This window comes from Phaseolus vulgaris, chromosome 2, assembly GCF_051622355.1.
Source record: "Phaseolus vulgaris cultivar YP4 chromosome 2, ASM5162235v1, whole genome shotgun sequence".
NCBI classification, from domain to species: Eukaryota; Viridiplantae; Streptophyta; class Magnoliopsida; order Fabales; family Fabaceae; genus Phaseolus; species Phaseolus vulgaris.
In genome coordinates this window covers 18,225,915-18,245,417 of record NC_143499.1, presented here as the reverse complement: position 1 = coordinate 18,245,417, position 19,503 = coordinate 18,225,915, and the positions used below count along the sequence as shown (strand labels likewise).

Genomic DNA, 19,503 nt, shown 5'->3' with positions numbered 1-19,503 from the left:
GTAAAAGGCAAGGAAGTTTACTTCTTTTCATGGAATCATTGGTGGTTAAACTGAAAAATCTAAAATCATCAAGGCAGGCTTTTAAAATATAAAACCTTGTCAGTTTGCATGGAATCGTTAATGGTTTAACCATTAATTCCAAAGCAGTTTTAAAATATAGGGGGGAAGGCATACTATCCACTAACATGTGCATGAACAAGATGAGGTTCAATAAGCTGCTGGAACATAGGAAACACTGTCATCATGATCTCATTTTGAGAAATAAAGCATCCCACTCTACTTTTATCCCTTTGAACTCGTGAAATCAAATGTGAATGAACACCTCCAACCTGTTTCAAATAAGAAAATCAAAGTAAGAGGCTTTCTTAGCCCCACAATAACAAAAAGAAATAAATGAAACAGAAGAGGGCGTTCATAGATGGAGACTCATTCTTACAACAGCAATCCACAAGTCAAGTGATATTCGGATATCAGGATGCAAAGCAAAGACGCCTTCAAATATAATCTGGTCAAATTAACAAATGGACTCTCAAGAACCACAATGAAACAATCACATAAAGAACTAGCATAACAGGACAAGCAAACTATATCGGGATTTTAGCATACAGATAAACTATATATAATGTCAAGCTATCATGCAAACAATTTTCAGGTGTCCTTGATTTCTGAAAAAACTAAGAAACAAGCAAAAGTGGGTAGTGGGTACAGAACTTTTATATGAAGTGTAAATGGTGGACAAATAAATTGCTATATCCCCTACCCCAGTGTGACATGGGATGTAAAGGAAGCAGAAAGCACACTGTATCGCAGTCAGTATTACAGTAAATCAATGACTTCCTTTACCAGATTAATAGTGATTTCATTCTACGGAGTCACTTTTAGCATAGCACGAAAGCCTGCAAGCTATGAAGGGTTAAACCATATGGAAACTCCTTAGTAGCTATTGGCATGGTAACTTCAGAGAAATAGGCAGGTCAAACATGGCATACTACCAAACACACGTTAGAGATAAGACCATTCCAAGGCCTACACCAAATATTGCTTTCCAATGTTCTAGTTAAAATATATATCAGCAAAGGGTTTAAGCAAGCTTTCATTTTGTTCGAACTTTAAGCTCAAGGAGCATTAATCCAGTACCATGTTAATATTTAGATTGGCACTGAATTCAAAATCTACTAGCTTATCTTTTCATGAAAACTAAAGTGCAATGAAGAAATTACTTTTCAATTTCAGGCTATTTTATTAAATCTCACAAGAAAAGTCAGTACAGAGAAAAAATCCTAGGCCTTTGGGGCGCTAGTTAATAACTGACCACTCCACAATCTTCAGAAACTTCAAGTTCCTTGAAACCATTTCGAGCACCACTTTCCAAGTCAAATATAGGTACTTTTGTTCTTTGACCATTTCTTATGTCATCAATGTTCTGCAAGGAACCCAAGAACGAGAATGTTAAAGAATCCATCAGTAATTTGTCTGAAAATATCCACAAGCATAGACTAACCAAGCACTTAAGGCAAAGAGATATTACCATCAACTTTTTTCCAGGTGAATATAGATATATTACCATCATCTTATTTGAGCAACAAATGGAGAAAGCAAAGAAATCAAGAATTTTACAATAATGTAAAAAAAAATGCTATTTTAACTGTTTCAAGACACAATTAGGAAACAAGTAACTAATACCAACAAACTTTGCAGCAGGAATCAGAAAAGGGTTGTCCATAAAGTTTTTGGACCATGACAAATAGAGCCTCTGCACGAGAATGACAATTTTAATCACTAAATGAATTTATTATAGTTTTGGTTTTCGATAGTGCCCCATGTTACTTTTTGATCCAAGAACTAGCTTCACTCAGGCTCCATATGAATAAATTTCTCTATAAACACTTGTAAAAGAAAATAAGAAAGTAAATTGAATTGAGCATTTCTTTAAGATAAAACAAAAGTTAAGGTATACAAGTTGATTTCATCCTAGGGAAGAAGTTCGATTTATTTTTCCTTTTAACTTCAACTATTCTTCTTTTCAAGTTCTATAAAGAAATTTATTGAAATGTAATAGGATAAAGATTCTTTGTAGTTACTTTAGAAGAAAGATTAATTAGTGTATGGCGAACAGGAAAGCAGCCTGAAAAAAATGTAAAATAATAATCATACCCATTGTCAGACACATTCATATTAGAAACTCCTAGCTTCACATTCATGTAGACACTCCTAGCTTAATTATTTAAATTTAACTTATAATTATTGAACTCTATACCGACAAATATTGGAATATCACAATAATTAGATAACATATTGCATATTATTGTGTCTACATTGAATCGTGCTCATTTCTAAAACATCAATTCTCTCTTTTAATTTAAGATTTGTTTTCATGTTAAATTAATACATTAAACAATAACTGTGTTCATACTCCACCTTTATCATACATATCCTTGTGTCCATGATGCATAAACTGTCAAGCTCGAACTTCGCCCAAAAGATGTGGCTCTATGTGTGAGAACCCAGTAGGATATACACATGGCATGGAGGCGGTGCTGAACACAGCCCACCAAACCTCTGCATTGCCCAGTCACCGGACAAACCAATGATGGCCCGGTCCAAAAAATAAATTATGTTACAAAAAGAAAGAAAAGAGAGAAATGTTCTCTCTTCCCTCTTCACGTTCACATCATTCCATGCTGGCAAGTAGTGAACAATTCCACACAGCCAAACAGTGTTTTGGGGTGACAATTGCAACTTTTGTTGACGCCTTTTCTCTCCACTCCTGTAATCAACTTTCATTTTCTTTCTTTTCTTTCTCTCTATTCGCTCTCCCTATGCTCCAATTGAATTATTTTATTTTATTTCCCTTCCACTGCTTCTCCATAGTTTTTACAAAAAACAATTACTAATTTAAAGGAGTTTATTTTGATTTTAATACCACTAAAAGATAACAAATGATGGAATGCAATACCTCTTAGTAATTTGTTTAAAACTTTTAGTTATCAAAATATAATATTGTTGTCATATACATACACACACACACATCGTTCCCATGTCTTATGTTTTTTTATTTTGTCGTGTCCTCATGTGGATCCAGAGATATTATAAAGTCTATGTGCCATTCTTGTGCTTTATAGATGGAAAATAGAGCCTTTTTATAACACTTGTCATTCTTGGACCACAATGACATTTTCACAATAATGAATTTATTAGAATTTTGATTTTTAAAAGAACAATGTAAATTTTATCAATATATCGCTCACTTCAAAGAGCTGTATTTTCAGTTTTAAGTCAGTTAGCTGTTCATCTATCTATCTGACAGCTGTCAGTGTTAGTTGTTTGATGTCTGCTGGGAGTTAATTTCCTTTCTTAGCTATATATCGCAACAATCAATGTTGTTGTAATAATTTTTTTCCCTCCAGCAATAAAATCAAGTTTCAATTCTCTGAAACTCTATGAACCTTAATAACTCCAAATTAGCACCAAGTATCAATCAAATATTTATATTAAATTAAAAAATTTAAAATATAAAATAAACTGTGAGAAAATTATTCAAAACCAAAAACAGCTTTTTTTAAAGAAGTATTTCCTTTGCTTCAAATCCTTAACTTCTACTGATTTTTAGATTTAATTAATGGAATTGTGTTACTGAGTTGGATTGTCACATCATTCAGATCAAGGGATAAGAGTTTTGGAGCAATTGACAGGACGTGTAGACTCCCTGTCAAATTATAAAGCTCTTAACTAGATCAAGTCTAACCAGAGCTTGTCCCAACTATGCAATGGTTTATATCTTCTAAAGCAAATGACTCATATTAAGTTGTTCATTACTTCAAACCAAGAAGTAGGGTATGTAATGGGCACTAAAAGTAGTGACACTGGATTGACAAATCATGGTAAAAATAAGTACAAAAAAAGATTCATTTTTCAGAAGAAATAAATCGATTTTTATACAGAAAAAGTAATGTATGTGAAGGTGCAGCATCAATCAATATCATGCAGAGTGACCCAATCAACTGCATCTAAACTGTTTAATTACTTTACCTTCGATAGCAGAGATAAATCAAGTGCGCTGAAGTCATCATATTTAAAATCCTTTACTTGTTTATAATAGCTTTCCAGGGAAACTACTTCACAACCAATTATATTTGCCATTTTATGAGCCAAACTAGTCTTCCCAGACCCACTTGGACCTCCTGAAAAGCACAACTTCTCCAGGATAAGTTATTCTACCAGAATTACAGCTGTAAAAATGCATGTTGAGACTGAGATGAAGCAAAATTGATTCAGCATTATTCAATACATCAGTAACCAAAAGAAAAGTCTGATATGATTTTTACATACATAGCAAGCTGAAATCATTGGACTAAAATATTTAACTAATAAAAGGCTCAATATTGGCTTATCAAACTTGAGTGGGTCATGTGCTAAAGGTGAGCTGCATTTGAGTCAAGTTAATGGACTCCCTTTCCTGTTAAGTTTGAGATAGGAATATTTTGATTCAGCTTAATTAGTTTCCAGCTTTACCAGCAAACACGTGAAGAACCAACCTGGTATTTCTAAAACGATAATAGCTAAAGTGACCTTACATTTATTTTTACATCCTCCTTATATAAATTATATCAGTTTGGAGTCTTTTTCCTCTTAGATATTTGTATGCTAACAGGGATACGCAACAAACACACACAAAGGAAGGAGGACGCTGTATCAAGAAATGTCCATATTACCAATTCCAACTATGACTGGGACACCTTTATTCTCCAACAATGCCTGGAACAAAGATAAATAAGCAAATATGATTCCATCAAACACATAAATATGAATGTCCTGTGTAATTGTAATCTTCAAAAGATAAGACACGGAACAAATTTCCAAGCCTTTGCTCCTTACTTGTATTGCTTGAACAGCCAAAAGCAATCCCCTGTCCAAGTCAAATGAATCAGGCATTGGAGCAAGCCTAATACTATCCCTGAAAGATGAAGGATCTGTGGTTGCTTCATGAGAGAAGTCTTGAAATAAAGGAAATTTTACGCAAACATGTAATAAATTATCTACAAAATTATTTCCATCCTCCAATTCAAGGAAAAATACCTAGGACTGAATTGTCAGGCTGGGAGGAATCGGAAGATAAGAAATGCCATGCAGCAACAACAGGTTCCATTTTAGATTTTGTCGGGGATCGAGTCCATGGCTGAGGTAAATCCTCAAGCCCAGTAACAACATTAGGAGTAACACGGATTGGCTTTGGCGCAGTGATTGCTGTTTCTTGACTGCCAGCCACAATTGTATTAGACACAAGTGGTGGAGTACTAAGACGAGGTACACCTGCAAGTGAAAGTGAGAAGTTGAATACAAGTCAATGCAACATAAAATCTTTTTTTTTAATTTGTAATCTATAACTATAATATATATATATAATTACAATAAAGGGAATATCCCTTTCCTGTCCCCATATTTTGTTGGACCCCTTTATGCTTTGAAAACTCTCTAAACCACCCACTACACGATAGTTGTTTCTTTCATACTCTCTTGTCAAATTAATTATATTGAACTGCTTTTAAAAAAATTAAATGTGTACAGACTGACACTTTGTGACTGTATTTGCACTAGTCTAGATAATTAAGATAATCTACTGAAAATAGACACTTCAAATAGTCGTGAAGGTAAGTAATTGGGCAAATGTTGTCCTCACACTCTTCAAAACCACAATATTTTTCATGTTGTAGCAGTTATCATCACTGGTAAGTAAAACAACTGAATTAATTAAATGTACATAAGCTATATTACAGGGAGAGAATCCCAATCCCTACCTTTTCTCTCCAGAATCATTTCCAGATATGATTTAGTAATCCAAGGTCCATCAATACGCATCCTTGATGCTTCTGTTCCAACTGTCTGAGATTTTTTTTCCATTTTTCAGATAAGTAACTCACCATATTATCAACCAAAAAAGGCTTAATCAGACTGAGCAGAAAGTAAAAACAAAAATGCTATTTAGTATAAAATGGAAGAAACCATGGAAAGCTATTCATATAAGAATGTTAAAAAAAAGTTCACAGTGCAAGGATAAAAGATCCTCAAAAAATGAGAAAACAAGGTATTTTAAATGTGATACAGAGGATTGACCTTTATTTATACTACTAACTATTACTAGATCCTTGATCAAACAAATAAACAACAGTAAGTATAATGAAATCTATAATAAGATGATTTACATAAAACAAACATGGAGACAGGTGAGTCATTAAAAGAAAAAGAGTAAATGCAATCAAAACGATAACATTTTAAATAGAGCATGTCTAATGGGATGAGAAAAAAAACTATACCTTTCTATTAGTTCCTCTCATCACCATGAATGTCTCACCAAGAACATCAATGGTCTCAAAAGACATGGTAACCTTGCCACTATTGATAGTTGTGGATGCACGCTTATAACTAACCACAACAGTATACCCAAGAGCCAACAATCCACCCAATGTCATTCGACCAACCTGTTCCAACATTAAAACCATGTACAGCAAACAAAAATCAGCCAAAGAGGAGTAGGTTTATTTTTTTCATGATGGATACCATGTTTAATGGAATAAAATGCCAAAAGAAGTGTCAGCAGTTCTTTTTGGTAATCCGGATCAATTAGAATAATGTGTTTATCAATCAGGATCAATCATAATCATGCATTTTTCTTGGGTAATCAAGATCAATCAGAATCATGCATTTCAAATTTGTACAGCTAGGATCATGATCTATAATATTTTCTTTCATTTGTTAGTTACAGTTGAAAGCAAAAGGTTGAATGTACTTTCAGAATGTATTTGCAAATGTGATTAGAATCTGAATTTATAGACTATTTACAACCTAATTAAGGAAAAAAATAATAGGTAATTAAAGCTATACAAATCAAAACTCCAAAAGATACCAAATTTGTCCTAATAAATAGAAAACGAAATCTGCACTAATTATATTACACAACACTCCCCCTCAAGCTAGTGAATGTATATCTATCATTCTCAACTTGCAAGTAAGATCTTTGAACTGTTTCGTGGGAAGTCCCTTAGTGAACACATTTGTCAATTGGAGTCTTGAAGGGATGTACTCAGTGCCTATAAGACCATTATTCAACTTCTCCTTAATGAAATGTCGGTCTATCTCTACATGCTTTATTCAGTCATGTTGAACTGGATTGTGCACAATACTGATGGCGGACTTATTATCACACGCCAGTCCCATAGGAGCTTCATATTTTACTTTAAGGTCATCAAGTATGATCTTCATCCATAATAGTTCACAAACCCCTTGAGCCATGGCTCTAAATTCTATCTCTGCACTTGATCTTGCAACTACATTTTGTTTCTTTCTCCTCCATGTCACCAGATTTCCACCCAAGAAAATGCAATACCTGTGGTGGATCTCCTCTCAACAAGTGATTCTACATAGTCAACATCAGTATATACTTTTATGGATAAGTTTCCCCCTTTTTTAAATAGCAATCCTTTCCCCGGAAAGGCTCGTAAGTACTGAATAATTCTATTTACAGCATGCAAGTGTCTTTCTCTTGGATCATGCAAGAATTGGCTAACCACACTAATTGCATAGGCTATGTCATAGATGAGTTTTCCCACAAGTCTTTGATATTGTGTCTTATCCACCTAAATAAAAAAATCAACCGCAACTTAAAATAACCTTAATAATCATGAAGGAAACCCAATCTGCCATTTTCTGTTTTAGGTTCACCCAACCCTAAATCAAAAAGTTTATTTCACATTCAACCCAACCAACCCTAGTCACAAAACCCACAACTCCAATTGCAAAACTAAACTCACAAACCAGAGGAGAGCCTACCTGAAAATGAAGGCAGAACGTGACGTCGAGGCTTGGCAAGGTGAGGCAACAGCGAGGTGTCGCCATACAATGCAGTGTGAACCAAGGTGAGGCAACGGCGAGGTGTGGTGACACAATGCAGCGCGAACCGAGGTGATGCGAGACAGCGAGGCAACGACGGCGAGACAACGGCAAGGTGACGAACCCAAGTGAACTGCGAATCCAACAGGTCCAGTCCAAGTATGAAACAAACCCTAAATCCTGACACTAAGCGAAACAACACATGTATGGGTCGTTTTGGGCTTTTCTTCGAAACTCGTTCACTCAACCTCCAACTACAAGTTTGCACCGAGTTCACCAAATTTGTTCGAGCCTAGTCTGAGTCTGCTCAAAAACAAGTCTATTTACAAGTTCACTCGAGATCCATCAGTGGACTCCTAAACTCGAACGTGTTTACATGTTAACCATAGAGTATGATAACCATGGTTCCAATGTCCACACAAATGGAAAAGATTAGTTGTACGGGGTGGGCCTACCACTAGCACAAGATGTATGAATGCCTCAATTCCTATGTCACCAGTAACATCCTCTAAAGGTCCTACTCAATCTACACCATTTGAAGCTTAATACCAACAATGCCAAAGGTTCCTACAGGCAGAGTCATTTGAATCATGCCAAGGACTCAAGAAAACCAACAAGTCTCCTTCAAAGGTTTGGATTCATTATAGTTGGGTAGATGACAAAGCAATTTGCAAGTACTGTGACATGCCATATAAGCCCAATAGTAAAAAATATGGATCCACTAACTTGATTAAACATTCCAATGGTTGTTATATGAATGCTAATAGGGATTTTGATAAGAAACAAAGGACATTAGGCATTGGAAAAGAATATGAAGGTGCACTAATGCCATGAATTTGAAACTTGTTGAATTCAATCAAGAGAAAACTCTTATTGCACTAGGATGATATTAATTGATGAACTTCCTTTTAGATCTGTTGAACATGAAGGGTTTAGGAAGTTTATGCAAGAAGCTCAACCTTATTTTAAAATTCCTTCTCCTGTGACCAGGGCTAGATATTTCATGTTTGTATTTAATAATGAAAAGATGAAGTTAAAATCTTTGTTATCCATAAATAAACATAAGGTTTCAATTGCAACTAATACATGGACATCAATTCAAAATGTGAATTGTGTTATAGCTCATTATATTGATATTGCATTTAGGTTACAAAAGAAAATATTAGATTTCTCTTTGATTGCTAACCACAAAGGTGAAATCGAGAACACTAGAGAATTGCTTAAAACAATGGGGGATTGAAAAAATTGGTTATACAACAGGTGATAATGCAAGTGCAAACAATTTTAATAAAAATTAATATATTTTTTTCCAAATGTTTAAATTGTTAGAGTTGTATGGTTTGACATTAAATACTATCACTCTTGAGACTACTCCTTGTGGGGACTGAAAATATTAAAATTTAGGATCACTCCTACTGCAGGTACAGTTTATTTTGTCAATAAATTTTGCACATTTTATTCATAAACTTGGTCTTACTAATAAATTAATAATTGATTATGTTTTTGTTTTTGTTTTGTAGTGTATGATATTTTGGTAAGACTTCATGTATCACAATATTGTGACGTTTATTGTAAAAGGTTTAAATATACAGTAATTAGGTAATATATCCTTTACCTAATGTGATGGAGGTCCATCCAAGCCACCACAACTTGGGTTGAGAAGATCAGAGAAGATGGAACTTTATTGAAGGAAATTATCCAACATTTGAGTCTTCCTTCTTTTGAGCCTTGTAAATAATTGTACAAAGTAGTTTAGGAATTTATTTTGGGCCTTGTATTTTGGGCAAAGAGTAAAATATTATTTAGGCCTTGTATTTGGGCCATGAATAGTTTAGGCTAAATAATCTAACCCTGGGAGAGATAGAGTTGGCACCAAGCTAGGGTAGAAAAGCTAACTTGGGCATCAAGTTAGTGCTAGCTTATGGCTAGGTGGCACCATATCCCATGTGCCACTTGTCACTCTCTCAATGGAGAGGATTTGAAGCTTGGGTTGCAAGCTACCTTTGCCACATGTCAACTTCTGAGTGGAGAGGATTTTGAGAAGCTTGCTCCACAAGTTTGGGTTAGGGTTAGGGCTTGAGACTTGCTTTGCAAGCTTCCTCTCCTATAAATAAGAGTCCCTTTTCAGAAAATTCAGACTTTGATTGTGCAATGAACCTCTGCCAAATTGGTGTCAAAATATCTTTCTAAGTCTCTTTTATCTCTTGCTCTCATTCTCCTAGTTGAAAAAGCTTAGAGAACTTGCTAGAAGGTTGGTCTAACCTCCTACCATAGCACCATTCTCCTATCATAGGAGCCAAGGAGACTACATCAAGTGGTATTCAGAGACAAGGTTCATCCAAAAGTTAAGTGTTCTTCGTTCTAAAACTCTAAAACTGTGTTTAAACTGTTTTCTTGTTGTTTCACCGATTAATTTCCATGTCTTGATGTTTTCCACTGTTTAATTGTGTTTGTTTGCAATTTAATCAATTCAAATAGCCTTAATCTCCTTGGATTGTCCAGCATTGGTGTTTCTAGGTCTTTGAACATTTTTAATTGGTAGAATTTGTTCAGAACAGTTTGTTTTTGCATTTATAATCCAATTCAGTCATGTGTTTCCTTAATTTGACATAAAATTCCAGCTGAAACTAGTTTACTAAGTGTTTGTTAAAATGTCTAGCTGAAATGCACACAAACTATTTGATAAAATGTGAGTCAATTTTTGTGTGTTAAACCTTTGTTGCCTTTTCTTTTTTATGTTTTGAGTTCTTGACTTGCTAATGGATGAGTAGTGAGTCTCATTACATCAATTCCATTGTGTCTTGAAGTTATGTTCTAATTCATTGGATTCATCAGGTTTCTTCTTGCTGCCAGGATTCTGAGATAGTACTGGATTGAAAAAATTATTGCGAGCTAAATAAGCGTTTTTAGATCTAAGAACTTTAATGTGTTAGTGATCTTGTGTAAAAAAGGCACATCCAAAAACGAAGTAGAAAAAAATGATAAATTGGAAAAGCTTGGATGTTGAGGACTGAAAAAGTTTGAGCAAGACCTTGTAATTGCTCTCGGATTTTGAATTACTGCAACTAACTCAATGCATATTTTGAGCTAAAATTTTGTGATTGGATTACCTATTGTGTTAGCAAGCTGTGGTTAAAATTTGGGACCAAAAATCGATCTAGAAAAATTGACACAATTTCTTAAAGTATAACTGCCAGAGCTGTGTCAAGTGCAGAAAAAAATCTGAAAACAGTTTGATTTGCTCTCGGTGTTTGGCTTGTTTCAACTAATTAAAAATGTAATTTGATCTGAAATTCTTGCGACTGGATTACATATCATGTTAGCAAGTTGCGATAAAAATTTGGGAACATAATTTGCTCTAGATAAATTTGCATAAATTTTGGAATCAGCACTTCTAGAGTAATGTGCAAATGAGATACATCCACTCATCTTGCTTATCGTTTTGTTTTCAGTAAAAAGGAAATGGAAAATATCCATACCTCAAATTCAGCTTTAGGCCTGATAATGAAATTCTTGTCAACAATCCTCTGGTCACCAAGTGATAGATAATATCTAATTCCAGACTGCCGCACTTTGATCCAATCATTTATCCTTGCTTCTTCGCTAGATGAAGGTGGTCTAAGGTACATTTCAATAAAACTGAAAACAAGGCAAATTTCCAGTAAAAATATTTTAAATTCTTCATATTAGAACAGTAGTTAGAAATATCTAAATAAAATTAACTAGTTACCACCAAACTCATTCTTTCCACAATCAAAATACTAACTTGTCTGTTTGGGCTTCATTTCCTTGAAAAGCGGAACCTGGATCTGTAGACTGTCACAAAAAAATTTAAGTTAAAAACATAGAGTCTGTATGCCAAACACACACAATACTAGAAAAATAAGACCAACAAGATATTTGCAAAAGTTATTCTAAATTGATATAGAAGATTATAATATAAGAGGACTAATCTAATAACATCAGGCTCAAAGGGAATTTTTTTGTACTACCAAATGACCAGTTATACTCATTGTGAATGTTAGGCTTTAAATGGACGAGAGAATAGTACAAGTAGCCTAAATGAGAATATTAAGAAAGATGAATGGTCACACTAGAAAGGACAAGACACAGAATTATTGTAGTTGGGGAAATACTAATGTAGTATCCATCCACAAAAGATGACAAGAAATCAATTCAGATGTTTTGGACATGTGCAAGGAGATCACCAGATGCACAAGCGAAAAGCGTAGACCGCATGGTTTCTAATGTTGTGAAAAGCATAGGAAACAAGAGAGTGTGGACATTGGAGAAAATAATTAAAAGGGATTTCATTTAGCTGACCTCGCTAAGATAAAGTTATTATTGTTATTCTATTAAACTTTCAAAAAGATATATCCTCTCCACTCATCTTTATTAAACTTTAAAACTAATTCAAAAATAAATTTAATAAAGGGAAAAAAATCTTCAAGCCATGAAAGAGTAAAGCTTCAAGTTTCATATTATTTAAACAGGTCATGCTCAAACTTTTAATTTAGCTCATTTAAATAAATTGAGCATGAGCTACCTCTTTTTCACAAACCAAACTTCAGCTTCAAGTGCTCAACTTAGCTAGAAGGACTTGTTTGCACCCTTAGTAATGGACAACTAATTGGAAAATAAAATTCACTTATAGGAATACAATCATTACTACTAATGTATAGATCATATACACACCTCCCTTCTGCATTTAACCTTGTAGATTGCCTCTCTGAATGATGAGACAAAGCTGTTATTAATTCTGATCTGCCAAAAAAAGGGCAGAGGAAATAAAAATATTATCTGTGAAATTTAGAGTTGAGAATAAGAACAGGACCAACCTGTGCATGATGAAGATCTGGCTCAATGTGTTTTCTAAACAGTGGAAAAATGCTATCTATAAGGTAATCCAGCGAACAAGAATCTCCAATGTCGTAGCGAACTTTAGAAAGCAAGCTAAAATGAACACCACCAACCTGATTAATCAAAAATATATGCTCTGTATTATTTTGAAACTTCTAAGCAATTGATAACACAATGATGGGGATAAAGTCATTGCAATATTAAGAAAAGAAAAAAACAATTTACCACAGCAACTCGAATGTCCAGTAAAGACCGCAGTTTTGCATGCAATGCATATGTGCCATCAACTATTACCTGAAACCAATTGTATAAAAAGGAATAAAAAAATGAAACACAGAACTCCTCCAAAACAACAATTAACATATCTTACCACCCCAGATGAAGCGCTCTTTATTGCTTTATAGCCAACACGCTTCTTTTGCTGATAGTCAAACTTGGGGATTAATGTATCCTTGCCTTTAGTCAAATCCTAATTAAAAACAGAGAAGCTCATTAACAAACCAGAAATAAAATAAAAAGTAGCCCAAAGCAACACACGAAACTCATTTGCATTGCTTACTAACCATAAGCTAGTCCTGGAAAGTACATGTTAAATTGACACATGATCTAATCTGTTTCATTCCAAAAACAAAAACAGGCAAATAATTACTTCACCAACAATCCTTTTTTTTCATCTTTTGGTGTTGTTTGTTTCAGTCAGAATCAGATCTTAGGAATGCTGAATTTCACCAATATATAACATAAAGCTAGAAAAGGCCAAAAAGTAAAGCATTTAAAGGCATCATAAGATTAGCCTTGCAAAAACATCAGGACCTGTTAGAATAGGCTTAATTAAAAAGATTTTTTAAGTTGTACCTATCTGTACCTAGGGTCCTAGATGGGTCTTTTCTTGTTTTCTACAGTTTTCTCTCTCTCTCGTTGTATATCTACAAATTATACATATAAATATGAGAACCTAAGAGAGTCTTGAACAAGCTCTCTACAATATAACTTCTCTCTTTTCTTATTTTTCTCAACTATATAAGGGATAGCCAGATCAGCATTTTAGGCATGGTAAAGTAATAGAGAAGCAAATGCAAACCTCAAGATTCTTGATCAGCGTATCAAAATCTATAGAATCCACATCATTCCCTTCATCAACCCCATGACGGTAATTCCCCATTGATATAACAGTACACCCAATAACAGATGCCACCTTTTCTGCTAAGCTTCAGGAACCATGAAATTGTGAAAACAAATGAGAAAAACTAAGGCAGCAGCATACACATTACTCTAGCAAAACATATTCAAAATAATGCATTGACAACACTATCAACACCTTACCTTGTTTTACCAGATCCACTTGGACCACCAATGCCAACAGTAACAAGGCCATCCTTTTTCTCTCGGAGTTCTTGAATAGATTTTACCAACAAATAATATCCATGATCGAAAGACTGCACCATTTCATCCACGTATTAGCAACACTTACCACAAATTTCACGAATCATGAAAGCACGCAAAAAGCTCAACATACATGAATTGCAATACCATTCAAACTTCAAAATTATACTAACAAATAAATAAATGCGTGATAATAGTCAACTGATTACCATCATGAAAATCAATTGTACCACTCAACTTTAGGCGTCCTCGCCAATATGTAAAAGTTCAACATAATACTACATTTACAGCACACCATTCAAAATATATATTTTGTCAAAATAACAATCAAAACTCTCTCTTTCTCTCTCGCCTAAAATAAGATGACAGTGAAGTGAAGTGATTATGTAAGATGATACCAGTTCTACTTTTCAGCTATTAGGTGTGCTTACAGATACTAAAACTATCACGTGATTAAAAAAACACACAGCCTAAAAAATCAAGTTTCGAACCCTAAAAATGTGTAAGGAGGGAAAACATAAATTCCAAGGGACAAATACATACACACCAAACTCCGTTAATCCAAATTGCAAGCAATTGCGCGCAAAAGCTATAATATGAGAGAGAAAATGGAGAAAGCAAGAATAAGAAAAAGGCGAAGATGAGATTGCTGCATGCTATATATATACCACATGGAGAGGGAGAGATTGGAGGATGGAAGACGAAGACGAAGAAGTTGAAGGCTGTTGTTGGAAGTAATCGCGTCCTCCTTCATGGAACACTCGCTGAACAACTTCATCATCCATTTTCGTTCTGTTCTCGATCAATCAATCACACTATCTCTTTCTTTCAAAGCACCTTGTTACTTATGTGTGTGTGTGAGAGAGAGAGAGAGGAATCAATCTTTGGTTTGGTGGAGTGTGTATTGCGATGGAATCTCTCCGAAAAGGAGAATACGATTTCTTATTTTGATTGTTATTGTTTTTCGGTTGGTGCCGGAAAATAAAAATATATAATTAATTTGGAATTTCAGTTTTCGTGTGAGAGTGGCTGTATGTGCCTTGCACTACCCGGTTCTCACCTTCTACTGCACGTCTTTCCCTTCGTGCACGCTTTTTATTTTTTTTCTTTTCTTTTTTCACTGCATTTGCTGAACATGCTTCCTTGCTTTTTTCTTTCTCAGTCTTTTCGTAGTCCTCTCCTCTCTTTTTTTTCTCTCACGGTTCCTTTGGTAAAGAAAGGGATGCAAAGAACTATAAATAAAAGAGAATTTTATCTATTTTATTTTCAATTTTGTAAGTTTTATAATGTTACTCAATTTTAGGTGCTTTGTAAAAAAATCACAAACTTGTGAATACTTAATTTAATTAATGCTACAAGTTTTAAGATTAACGTCTTGGATAAATACTTAAAATACTCTTTTTATTTATTTTTCTTATTCAAAGCAAGATTTTCTTAAGTAATGGTATTTATACGAACAATGTCTTTGTTTTAGTAATAAAATTTGTTAAACAATGTTGCTTAAGATGAGATATTCTATAGATAATTAGTAAAGAATTATATTAGAGATGGCTTTTGTTGTCATAAGTTATTGAAAAATGTGAATATGCGTCGTCTTAAAACGTAGTTGTCTCTAATATTTTGTTTATCACAGTAAGAATAGTGGAAAAAGTTGAAAGGGGTGAGAAAAAATTGAAAAAAAAAATCTATGAAATTTCACTCGTTTGAAAAAGAAGAACCATGTAAAGAAATTTAAAAGTTAGTGGTCCTCATAGAAAAAGTTTACACATTGGAAAGAATAAAGACGATATCAAAACCGAATTAATGATATATTTTTAAGTGAGTTTTTCAAATTCAATATTAACTATGAAGACTAAAGTTTGTTTCCATATTATATTTTTTTTTATAGACAATGTTGATATGTACTACGTTCTCTCATTCTCTTATGATGTTGCATAATGAATGTTGGCAATAAAATTGTAATTATGTATTCATAACAAATAAAGTAATGTAATTATTATATAATTATTTTTATACGGTAAAGTTATTAGCATATAGTAATGGTGTATTATGTTATAGTATTCGGATTGACTTGTTGGAATGGGGAAAAAATGTTGATTTTAATCTTGAATTTGTTATTGTAATATTAAGGTTAGATAGAGAAAATAGATAATAAGGAAGACATACACACGGTTAGATTGTCAAAGAGGTGGTAAATACAAACGATACAAAAAGGACTTAAAAGTAACTGCTAGTGGAAGTATGAAATGTGGGCTATGAGAGAAACCTGTGAAAGATGGTGAATGATAGATTGTGAAATTTGTTTTTGTCTCTCATAATCACAACTTGGCAAATACATTATTAAGTCATCTATATGTTGATAGATTAACACATAATAAGAAGTTGATGTTTGTTGATAAGACAAAAAGTTCAGTCAAGCTTATACTGATAAAGTATGTTGTGGTTGTACACTTAGGTCTACTCATGGTTTTCCTTAGGCTTATGAATTGCTTCATATGGTGTTGGTAGCATACCACTAGATTCAATGCATGCCATATGGATGTGATTAAACTTTCCTGATATTTCATGTGAGGAGTCATTTATAATTTTTTTCTATTCAACATAATATGATGTATCTTGAATTGGTTTAAAAAGGTTGACATTACTAGCAAGGCTAATAAAAAGAGTAAGCTCCGTTAAATTTGAATGTCATATATGACATCATTTTGTGCACTCGTGAAGAAGGTCAAAACAAAGGGTGAAGAAAAAGGGGTGCGGTAATAAATGTGCAAGATCAACAAAGCGTAACTCATTTTATTTTGAGCATGTGGAAGTCATGCATTATCAACATGATAGTTCGTCTACTTGGAAATTTAGCAAAAGACAATTGAAAGACATTTGAGTAAGGAAATCAATCCCCTTTTTAGATCAATTACATTTAGGGTCCATCCATATATACTTGATGTGGTGCATGTAAAACATTGTTGGGTATGGGAAAGGGGTCATGGGTTGTTGTTCACATGAACTTTCTTAAAGAACTTAGTGAGTTGTGTTATGAATATGCTAATCTATTTATAGTACTTTTCTTATGTTTGTCTATAACATAATATATCATGTTTCATTTTATTTTTGTTATTTGCATGCAACAACATATAAGTGGATTAATATACCAAATATAGGATATGTTATTGTCAATCAATATAACATTATGTTGTTTCTTTATTCCTTAAGCAATCAATCATTATTTTTCCACTAAGAGCCCAAACTCCATCTGATATAAGACATCATTGTAGTATTTCCATGAAGAACGTATGTGAAAATCATTTTGTTCAGGTATAGTAATGATAATTTTTCAATTAATTAGGTTATCTTATGATATTAATAACTTATATTAACTATTAATTATTGCAAGTAATATTGCAAGATGATTGTCCCATCCAAATACATTTCTTGTTGTCTACACATTGTTATCCAAGTACTTAATCTTTGTCATTATTTTATACTATTTGTATGCAACTATTTTTGTAAATAATAACCATTAAATGACATATATAACTCACAAATTTTATTTACATGTTAAGTAATTGTTAACATGTTTATTATTGTTGTGAGATTTTAGTAATCTTTAATAATTGTAATTGTTGATAATTGATTATCAACTATGTAATGAAAAGGAACAAACATAATACGTAAAATTAAACTACATAAATATATTAACAAAAAATAAATGTTAAATAGAATATATATCAACCAAATCATTATATATCAAAATTCATTAAAGTGTTAACTAATAACAAACAACATAACTAAAAAAAAGGTCATCTTCAATAATAGGTTGTGACCTCCTAACATATACAATCCTTTCTTTTGTAGCTCCCCGTGCTAACATGAGTGTTATGTGTGTCACATCCCAAGCAGGGGTATCCTCAACAATATGACATTCATTAATCATCAACTGCAAAGTGTAGGCGATCTTACGATATATATCCTACAAGAGAGAAATAAATTAAAATTATACCAAATATATTAATATTAAATTATATTTGATATCTTGGTTAACACCGTATGTTCGATATCTTGATGATGGACTACTCCCTTTCGAACCCACGAAGGCGAAGATTATCAAGAAGAATGCAAGCCAATACACGTTGGTGGATGGTCACCTTGTCCGATATGGTTATACTCATCCGCTCCTCACTTGTATAAGTGGAGACCAGTGCATACGTATAATGTCCAAACTACACAAAGTTATATGTGGCAGTAATATCGACAGACAAGCTCTCTCTCAAAGTCATCCAAGCAGGGTATTATTGGCCGAATATGAAGGATGATTGCGTGAAATATGTTAAAAGATGTGAACAATGTAAAAAACATGCCGAATGGAGCCACGCGCCCCCAAAAGAACTACGGTCCATCTCCAGTCCATGGACTTTCCATACTTGGGGAATTATTATTTTGGGTCCATTCCCTTTAGCCTTACGCTAAATGAAGTATCTCATCATCACCATAGATCATTTCACCAAGTGGATCGAAGCTGGGCCGATTGCCCAGATAATTGCCCACAAAATCCAACATTTTGTATGGAAGAATGTTGTATGTCGATTTGGAGTTCCCAAGCACTTGGTATCAGACAATGGAACCAAATTTGCAAGTCGGCAACTCGAAAACCTATGCACGGAATTGGGAATCAAGCAGATCTTCGCCTCCATTGAACATCCCCAAACTAACGGCCAGGACGAGTTAGCCAACAAAATCCTATTAAGGGGCCTAAAGAGAAGGATGGAAAAAGCAAAAGGGGGTTGATCGAAAGAAATCCCTAGAATATTGTGCTCATATCACACCATTCCTCAGTCTACAACAAGAGAAACACCCTTCAATTTAGTGTATGGGTCAGACGTTATGATACCAGTAGAAGTGTTAGAGAACTCCCCGAGACTCCTAAACTTCATTCCCGAAGAATCTGACAAGGGGAAAAGGATGATTTTAGATTTGCTTGAGGAAGTTCGCGGTCGCGCACGCATAAACTCTGAAGCATTGAAAAGAAGGGTGAAGTTGAGGTAGAAAAACAAAACAAAACCTCGACAATTCAGGGTTGCCAACCTAGTACTACGAAAAGCCCATCCCTATCAAATTGAGAATAGACTGTCCCCAAAGTGGACATGCCCATATTGAGTAATTGAATTACTTAGCAATGGAGCTTATTGGCTGGAAACTCTAAACGGTGAAAGCATCCCACGAACGTTGAATGCAGCAAACCTCAAGTTCTATTTCAATTAAGAACCGTAAGGTGGGGTGTGTCTGGTAAGTATCTACTATACACACCATTTAGTCGAACCCTAAGGTCGGACTAACTCGGCGACATCATCATCAACATATCATTTCAGTGGAACCGTAAGG

General features: G+C 34.0%; 1 protein-coding gene across 13 annotated transcripts in view; it reads right to left on the bottom strand.

The window, feature by feature from the left end:
• LOC137810831 (P-loop containing nucleoside triphosphate hydrolases superfamily protein) overlaps positions 1–15,336 on the bottom strand; it is a 29,344-nt gene extending 14,008 nt beyond the window's left edge. For 2 of the 13 annotated variants that reach the window (XR_016518486.1, XR_016518487.1), the window contains exons 1-18: positions 14,796–15,192; positions 14,068–14,180; positions 13,826–13,952; positions 13,115–13,213; positions 12,970–13,038; positions 12,723–12,857; positions 12,580–12,648; positions 11,651–11,700; positions 11,364–11,523; positions 6,312–6,476; positions 5,796–5,880; positions 5,077–5,310; positions 4,876–4,970; positions 4,713–4,755; positions 4,030–4,181; positions 1,313–1,423; positions 437–505; positions 175–329 (exon numbers count right to left, since the gene is read on the bottom strand). Coding sequence is in view for 8 of the 13 variants with exons in the window: in XM_068612293.1 (XP_068468394.1) it covers positions 186–329; positions 437–505; positions 1,313–1,423; positions 4,030–4,181; positions 4,713–4,755; positions 4,876–4,970; positions 5,077–5,310; positions 5,796–5,880; positions 6,312–6,476; positions 11,364–11,523; positions 11,651–11,700; positions 12,580–12,648; positions 12,723–12,857; positions 12,970–13,038; positions 13,115–13,213; positions 13,826–13,952; positions 14,068–14,180; positions 14,796–14,912 (2,037 nt within the window). In the remaining 5 variants the exon portion in view is untranslated. Of the gene's footprint in view, positions 1–174; positions 330–436; positions 506–1,312; positions 1,424–4,029; positions 4,182–4,712; positions 4,756–4,875; positions 4,971–5,076; positions 5,311–5,795; positions 5,950–6,311; positions 6,477–11,363; positions 11,524–11,614; positions 11,701–12,579; positions 12,649–12,722; positions 12,858–12,969; positions 13,039–13,114; positions 13,214–13,307; positions 13,356–13,825; positions 13,953–14,067; positions 14,181–14,795 lie in introns of those variants that run through there. The other 11 variants (XR_016518488.1, XR_016518485.1, XR_016518489.1 and 8 more) reach the window with 11 other exon arrangements.
• Positions 15,337–19,503: the final 4,167 nt, after the last annotated feature.